This window comes from Sinocyclocheilus anshuiensis, unplaced genomic scaffold, assembly GCF_001515605.1.
Source record: "Sinocyclocheilus anshuiensis isolate Anshui unplaced genomic scaffold, SAMN03320099.WGS_v1.1 scaffold117, whole genome shotgun sequence".
Classification (NCBI taxonomy): Eukaryota; Metazoa; Chordata; class Actinopteri; order Cypriniformes; family Cyprinidae; genus Sinocyclocheilus; species Sinocyclocheilus anshuiensis.
This window is the reverse complement of record NW_015536624.1, coordinates 2,281,849-2,291,059: the sequence shown is the minus strand read 5'-3', so window position 1 is coordinate 2,291,059 and position 9,211 is coordinate 2,281,849. Positions and strand designations below refer to the sequence as shown.

The following is a 9,211-nucleotide window of genomic DNA, read 5'->3' as shown; positions in this document are numbered from 1 at the left end:
GACTTTCTTTCTTCTGTGGAACACACAAACAATATTTTGAAGAATTTTTCTCTTTTTTTCATGTTTGTTTTTTACTGTACAATGAAAGTCAGTGGGTCCAATCTTGTTTCAAAGTATCTTCTTTTGTGTTCCATGGCATAGAAGAAAGAAACTCGTACAGGTTTGGAAACACATTCAGTGTTAGTAAGTGATGACAGAATTTTTTTGGTGAACTATCCCTTTAAGAGTCATATGTACAGTGTATAGATTATAATGACCTCTGCTGTGATAGAGAGGAGACAAGAAGAGATTAGAGAAAACAGAAGAGATGAGATTTTAAGTATCAGTCAGAGGAGAAGGTTTTCTCCAGAGGTTTCTTTCTCGTCTCATTCAACATCTTAGGGAGGTTTTACCTGACTCTGTTGCCTTTGGCTGCTTACTAGAGGGTTTGTGAGCTGCTATTGTTTGTAAAGCAGCTTTGGAAAAATATGTATTGAGAAGAGCACTATACAAACGATTCCATTTGAGACGAGAGAGAGAAGAAACTATAGGCAAAATGAGAGAGATTAGAAAAGAGAAACAAAATGAGATTTCTTGTTTTCTTTGTGGATTTGTTAACATAGGCCTATATGATTCAAGACATTTATATCCTAATTAGTTAATTGTTTTAAACCTATTTAACTATTCCACATATTTTATCCAATAGTCTCTGTTGTAAGAAGGTCACTTTACTGTAGTTTTGGCAGGTACACTACACTGTTCGAAAGTTTGGGATCGGAATCATTTTTTTTTTCTTTTAGTTTTTTCTAAATATTTTTTTATGCATCAAGACTGCATTAATTTGACCAAAAATACAGTTCATATTTTTTTTAATATTTTTACTATTCAAAATAACTGTTATCTATTTAAATATATTGTAACATTGAATTTATTCCTGATCAAAGCTGAATTTTTAGCATCATTACTCCAGTCTTCAGTGTCACATGATCTTTCAGAAATCATTCTAATATGCTGATTTGCTGCTCAGGAAACATTTACTATTATTATCAATGTTGAAAACAGTCGTGCTGCTTAATATTTTTGGGAAAACCGTGATATTTTTTTCAGGATTCAAAAATTCAAAATGAACAACATTTAATTGAAAATTTTTTTTTAACATGTTTCACTTTTGATGAATTTAATGGATCCTTGCTTGAATAACAGTATTACACTCAGTTTTTGCAGTGATGCCATAGAAGAACCATTTTTGGTTCCCAAAAGAACCTTTCAGTGAACAGTTAAAGAGCCATTTTAAAGAACATTTTAAAAATCCAACAAACCTTTTTCGACTATAAAGAACCTTTTCTGCATTTGAAAGGTTCCATGAATGTTCAAGGTTCTTCATAGAACCTTTTATGCCAATAAATAACCTTTATTTTTAAGAGAGTAATGTGGAATGTTTTATCTGATGTTTGAATAAGTTCACAAGTCTTCCAGTAATTGGCAATATTTAACTATTGTATAGTGTATATATTTTTGTGTAATTCTTTTTTGTCAGTATTAAGTTTTGTTATAGAAAACAACAACCAGCCAACTATGAAAAAAGAATGATTACAAGATTTTAATGTACACACACTGATGTTTTTACACCCAAACCAGTGAGCTCAAAAGAAAATAAACATTCATTTGAGACTATAAGAGAACTCTTGCACCTCTGCAGAATAAAACCCACTTAATTTGTCAGTTTGATTTGCGATATAGAAACCTCTCCGCGTTTGAAGCACTGCAGCAGTTTTAAATGTAAACAAGAATGGAGAAAAATAAAATTATGCTGTGAGAGTAGTTCTCAAAAACCAGTGTAAGCCAGACTGCTAGACTCTATCTTCTTAATTGACTGCGTTGCAGATCCAGACTCTGTTTAATGCGAATGAAAAACAACACAACACCTGGAGCAACTGCCAACCAGACTGTCTCTGGCTCTGAATGCAGGAAAGGGAGAGATTTATAGGAAAAAAGATCTGTAAGAAACAATCTGAAATATCATCCATTACGGTGAATAAACAGAAGTGCTGACAGAAATCATAAGAACTAAAATCAGAGGCGAACGTCTAATCTCGCCAGTGTTTTCGTTAGCATTATAATGTTGTTCCAGCATATGCTGACAGGTCTCCCATCTGTTATTGTAATAATTAGATGTGTATATCAGCGTTCTGCACACTGACAGAGACTCTCTGTCTCTCCAGGAACTGCCAAATTACTGCTCAAATGTAAGACACAAGTCAATAGGGTGCACAAGTTACTTTTATCTTCTTGCTCATGAAAAGCCCCTCAGATCTCCAGAGAGTGAAACATGTGTGTATGAAACATGAGTGTGTGTGTGTGTGTGTGTGTGTGTGTGTGTTGAACGTCCCACCTGGCAGAAATTGTTAAAACAAACACATCATTTGGCTAATGATCTGTAATAATGAATAATGAATTTGGATAATGTGTACATGATCCTATGTGCATAAGCGTAATCCATTATAATCAGTCATGTGTTCACAGTTGTACACAGTTATGGTTATAGCTTTAAAAAGTGTGGTGCATTAAATCAGATGGTTTTATGTGTCAGTTCATTCTCATAACTGATGGATTTTGCAACATTAACTGTTAGTGTTATGCTTGTGAAGCTGCTTTGAAACAATCTGTATAGTATAAACCTTTTATAAAGCATTATGCTCTTTAAAAGTGTAATTGAATTCAAATGTATTATGCCTGATTGCAAGTTTTGCAAACATTTAATGCATTACATTCCATGAATACCTTTCATGAAGGTATTTGCAGTTGTAATGCATTATACAGTATACAGCTAGGCTTCATGTATGTTAGCTGAATTTGCATTCAGTCGGTCAATTGGATTTACTGTTCTTACATCGTACTTCGTTTTTACAAATCTGTTCATTGAAACACACGCAGGTCTGCATGTCTCAGAAACGAGTGTAAGAGTAAGTCTGATGTCTGTGTTCTCATGGGAGTTTAGGCTGATGAGTCATTCTGTGATTCTGTGCTCTGCAGCAGTGTGGACTGGGGAGGGAAACAGTCTCACAGCGCCACCATGTGTCTATATTATATATCACATATGTTTGCATTTGTTATTGCATTTGCATTATTATATGTATTATATACAGTGTATCACTGATCTATACGAATAACTACTATATGAAATATAAATTCTCTATTATAGATCAGTGATATATATACAGTGATACAGTTTTGTCCCCCTCATTATGACACTGTGCGCGCGTGCGTGCGTGTGTGTGTAATAATTTTATTTATATGCAGTTTGGGGTGAGTATTGTTAATGCTTTTAAAAGAAGTCTTTTACTTATCAAGGCTGTACTTTTTTTGATGAAAAATACAGTAAATGCAGTAATATTGTAAAATATTATTAAGATTTTAAATGGCTGATTTCTATTTGAATATATTTTAAAATAGATTTTTTTAGTATATTTTTTTTGCATCATTACTCCAGTGTTCAGTGTCACATGATCCTTCATAGAAATCATTCTAATATGATGATTTGCTGCTCAAGAAAAACAAATATATATATATATATATATTATTATCAGTGCTGAAAACAGTTGTGCTGCTTAATGTTTTTGTGGAACCCGTGAAGCATTTTTCTGTATTCTGTAACGAATAGAAAGTCCAAAAGAACAGCATACTTGAAATAGAAATCTTATGTAAGACTGTAAATGTATTTACTTCCACCTTTGATCGATTTTAATTCATCCTTGCTGAATAAAATTTACTTCTTTCAAAATAAATAAAAAACCCAAACAAACACTCATTGACCCCAAACTTTTGTAGTGCATATTTTTTGCTTGTTTGCTTTATCATTTGTAATTGTAGTATAATTCCTAATCATACACATACTTTATTTCAGTATAATTTATTCCAGTGAATTTCTCGGTGAGGGTTTATTTTTGAAAGGCCACGTCTGTATAAAAAAGTATAAGTTGTAACTACAAAAACAATATTCATTGTTTCATATTGAAAATGTAACATTTTCAGTGTATTGTAAATAACTGGGCATGCTGCCATACTATATGGGCTAAGTTTTCACAATGGCATCCTTTCATTAAACGGCCTACTTTAGAAAAATTAGAAACATGGTCCTCACTTCTTCAAGTTAAAATCAGCCTTCATTATGCTGTTGATTTCAGTTTTAGAGAAAATGTGCATTGTGTAATTGCACTTTCTGAATTTTGTGTTTAAACTTTAAACCTCATTCAGTTGTTACAGATCCAAAGTACACACTTCCTGTGTGAAAACTAGCCACACCCCCTGGTTTTACTTCGGTAGATTTACCACATAACATACTTGTATTACAAAAAGTGCACTTATTGCTAAAGGTCACATTGGTGGAAGACCAGATCTTTAACTAGCAGGTGTCATTAAAAACCTCCACAGAGCCTCATCTGTCAGTGCGGCTGAATGTACCTCATAGGCAGCACACTCCTGCCCCCATACGGCAGTCCAAACAGAGGCAGCGCTTCTGCTGTATGGAGACCCTGAATGGGGCCGAACTGCCTCATGTGAAACTGCTGGGTGAGTTTGCGAGTCATGACATGCAGGGCCAGAAACGAGGCCAGCAGCTCGCCCAGCAGGAAGCCCAAATAGAGAGAGTGAACGGCCCGCTCCAGAGGACGGATGATGGTGGCTTCGTCAGTGATGAAGAAGAGGAGGATAGGCAGCTGGAAGAGGAACGAGATCAGCCAAAATCCAGCCAACTCTGGAACCTAAAGAAAAGAATGAAGAAAATAAGGATTAAGGATTCATTATATAGTAAACAATAACATTACTTTTAGATTTAGATTTTTAGTTTAATATTCATTCATTTATTCATTATAATATTCATTCATATTTATTTGTTTATATTCCTTTTTTTTTATTTTTTTTACATGTTTTCTACAATTATTTATTTAGGTGGTTATTTCATTTTTATTTAATTGTTTTATCAGTTGTGGTCACCATTTTCATGCTTTATTTATTTATTAATATTAATTTCTATTTAATAATTAGTTTTATCAGCTGTGGTCACTACATCTATTTATTTATTCATTAATTTATTAATTTATTCATATTTCATTTTTATTTAATTTGTTTTATCAGCTCTGGTAATTTTTCATGGTTATTTATTTTATATTTTATTCCTATATAATTTGTTTTATCAGCTGTGGTCACTACTTTCATGTTTATTTTATTTTATTTTGTATATTCTTTTTATTTCATTTGTTTTTTCAGCTGTGGACACTACTTTTGTGGTTATTCATTTCTTTTTTTATTTATAAAATTCATAAAATGACAGTATATCCATTTTGGAGTTTGAATGCTCTGGTCACTCATTTTATGTAGTAAATTTACTTGTTTAATTTGTGTGTGTGTGTGTGTGTGTTTTGGTGTTGTTGTTTCATTTTTAGATATTATTTAGATATTTTTAGATATATTTAATTATAAAGATAATTGTACTGTCATCACTTTAATGATTTTTTTTATAAATTAATAGTAATTTCATTTATTTTTATTTTATTATTATTTTTTTTTTTAAATCTTACTTCATGACCACAACATAGTTTTAGGGCTGTCAAACGAATAATCATGATTAATCACGTCCAAAATAAATGAATAATTGAAATTTATTTAAGTGTGTGTATTTATATATGTAAACACAAACTTTTATTATGGACGTGATTAATCACAATTATTCGTTTGACAGCCCTACACAGTTTATAGCTTGGTCCCAAAGTAAACATTTTTACTTTTTCTAGTTCACCTGCCAGATGTAAATATTTACCAGTAGTGAAGTGTGAGTAAAATTAGCATTTAATCTCATGATTTTCTCTCCCACACATACAGGCTCTATTAGGCCATGAGCAGTGTTCAGATGAATGATTTCTAACATTTCTTGTGCTTTACCTTCTCTTTGAGATTCCCAATGTAACTGCAACATTGGTGTAATGTAACGAAGTAATAATACATTTATAATTTGTAATAATACAATCATTTATAATTGATATATAATTATTCATGAAGGCTGGAAGTGAAAAATGTCTTATATTCCGGTGTGCATAATTAAGCAGATTTTCTTTTATAGATAAAATGAGCCAAAAAAGAGATTTAACTCAGACTGAAAGTCAAAAATTATTAAATGCCCATGAGAAATACTCAAAACTAATACAATACTAGAAATTGCAAAGTTAATGCATAACCATTGGACAGCAAAATGCTCAGTGGGTCAGCAAGGTCAGTCAAAAACATGTGGAGAAGAAAAGATGCATGTTAACTGCAAAAGAATTAGGAATTAAGGTGAAGAATTAGGTGTGAAATCACCAGGAACCATTTAGTCTCCACGCCACCATTTTCCAGAACTGCAACCTACCTGGAGTCTCCAGAAGTACACGGTGCCAGGTTCTCAGAGACTTAGGTTAAGTATAGAATCCTAAAAAATGACCCCTACTTAATAAGAATCACATACTGAAGTGTAGTAAAATACTTGAAGACTGATATATATATATAGGCTTTATAGACAGATAAGTTGAGAGTGACTCTTGAAGGACCAGCACCACATCCTCTTGTACCACTGTTTGAAGAATTGATCTTCCAAAATCTGGCAGTACGTTTTGGGAGTTCATTTTTATTCCATCTCGAGATTTTATCTGTAGAAGATAACCTGCTTAATAATTATGCACACCTGAATATAAGGCGTTTTTCACTTCCAGCCTTCATGAACAATAATATATAGATTATAAGTGATTAAATAGAAGATTAATAGTAGTTATTAAGATTGATGTTGTTTGGAATTGGTAAAATGTGCTTGGAAAAAAATATATAATCAGAATATCATCTTGCATAATAATTATGCATGCACTGTATTTTTCCTCTTCTGCTGTCGTGGTAATGCAAGAAATGTTGTGAATGGTTGTCAAGGCAGCCAATCAGAATTTAGCAGCCTCGTCTCTGATTGGCTGGAATTATGGCATATTGTAACGCTGGGTTGTGTTGAGCAAGCGAGCTGTTGGCATTTAGAGAGCACTGAGGGCGGGCATCAAGGTAGCAAGCTAGTGAAACATTGCACGGGCAAAAGAGAAGGTCTGCACACATCCAAAAACTTATTTTAAATGCAAAATTGATTTGTGCCTCAATATTTTCCTTTGCGAAACGAACATTTTCTCCGCAAAACTCAGCACTTTTGTGCGCTCAAAATATGATCTTTCGCATGCAGAATTGTGGCAGAGATCTAAGCCTATAATTTCGGACTGAATTCTGAGGCAGCATAACTGTTTAATGACCCGCAACAAAATAGAACGAGTTTTGGTAATAGCTAAAAGAATATTTAATTACTGATTTCTCACTACAAAATAACATCAAAAGTGCAAAGAGTTATTCAGAAATATACATTTACATACAAACTGACCACCAAACGCAACTTTCAGATGCCGTCTTTATTTTTTAGCTCAACCGTCACGGAATGGAACGCACAGGATTGTGGGATATCAAAGGCAGCGAAGGATACATCTATGCTGCCTTCAAAATTCGATCAGAAGAAGGTACCTCCAGAGACAGGAAGTAAAGCAGAATTTGGATTCGGACGTGCCTTGATGCCTTCCTGCCTTGGAATGCTGCCTCCAACGGCAGCATTTTAGAGCTTTCGGACGCTGCCATAAAGATGTCCGATTTCCGGTTCCTGTGCATTCCCTTGACCACATCCCTGGCCATGGCCGCTTCCCTGACCGCTTAAACTGTAACTTTATTATTGTAAAAACTTCACTAATTTTAACCTTCAATATTATATTAATGTAGTACCAACTGACTAGTAGTTTTATTTTGAGTAACTTTGACTTTTACTTCACTACATTCCAAAGCATAAGATCGTACTTTTTACTTCACTACATTTCATAAAACATATCGTTATTCCTTATAATATATCACGTGCTCCGACACGCAGAATCATGAACGAACTGATTCTTTTCAATTAACCCGTTAAATCGGTTCGCAAATCGCTCCAAACGATTTATTCACGAATTGGAATGATCCGATTGCAGCTGTTCTCGAGTCGACAACTCACTGATTCAAATGAACCGTTTAGAGCGAGTCTCCAGTGAACTGAATTCACAAGTAAGAACCGGGAGATCTTGTGAGCGCGCGCGCGTCTGATGCTGTTAAAAGTAGGTTACTAATGTCGAATTTTAGGATTCATTATTGTAATTATTGTTGTTTGTGAACTAAATCTGATGGGTGATCTGTTTAAGCCCACTGAAATGCTTGAATGCAGACACATTAACATCAGAGTCTCTTTTTTAGGTCAAAAAACATTAAAATAACAAAGATTAAGGGGGGGGGGTACAATGCTGTTTCATACATTCAGAGTTGTTTACACTGTTAAAGAGTTGGATTCTCATGCTAAGCATGGACAAAGTTTCAAAAAACAATTTGGATGTATATGATTGGAGTATTTCTGTGCCAAAAATCGTACTTCCGGGTTCGTACAAGTTTCGGAGAGTTTTTCTTTTCGATCGTGGCTCTTCATGACGTAGACCAGGGTGAAACTCCTTATATGGGCATTTCTCCCTGAAGAGCGCGCCCGCGCATGCATCGACCAGAGCAAGAGCGAGATTGCGCCCATCAAGCGCTTCATCCGGCGACTAGGGATGGGCGATACCACTTATTTTGTATAACGATACCGATATTTTTCAAGGCAGTATCGTCGATATCGATACTGATACGATACTTCTGAACTAAACTTTTAAATGATGAAATTTATTAAATTACTAAGAGTAAAATGGGTAATGATAACCACTTAACTTTATGTTTAAAACACAATTTAACATTCAATACGCCTTAATTGTAATTTATTAGGTTATATTTTTGTTTACACATGGTTCAAATATGTTTTTTGTTTACACATGATTCAAATCTACAAATACTACAGTTGAACTTTGGTCATTTTACAGCCCTCTACGAACACCTTGGCAATTGAATCGCCATTGGCTAGTAAATTTTTTTGTTTACTCGCCAGACTGATAAATATATACATACACGTATACATACATACACACACACATATACACACACACACATACATATATACACACACACACACACACATATACACATACATACACACATATACACACATACACACATATACACATACACATACACACACATACACATATACACACACACACACACATATATACACACACACACA

General features: G+C 33.9%; 1 protein-coding gene across 1 annotated transcript in view; it reads right to left on the bottom strand.

Moving 5' to 3' along the window:
• Positions 1 to 4,421: 4,421 nt before the first annotated feature.
• LOC107704930 (transmembrane protein 17A-like) overlaps positions 4,422 to 9,211 on the bottom strand; it is an 8,935-nt gene continuing 4,145 nt past the window's right edge. The window contains exons 3-4 of the mRNA XM_016507996.1: positions 5,917 to 5,941; positions 4,422 to 4,739 (exon numbers count right to left, since the gene is read on the bottom strand). Of these exons, the coding sequence (XP_016363482.1) occupies positions 4,422 to 4,739; positions 5,917 to 5,941 (343 nt within the window). The remainder of the gene's footprint in view (positions 4,740 to 5,916; positions 5,942 to 9,211) is intronic.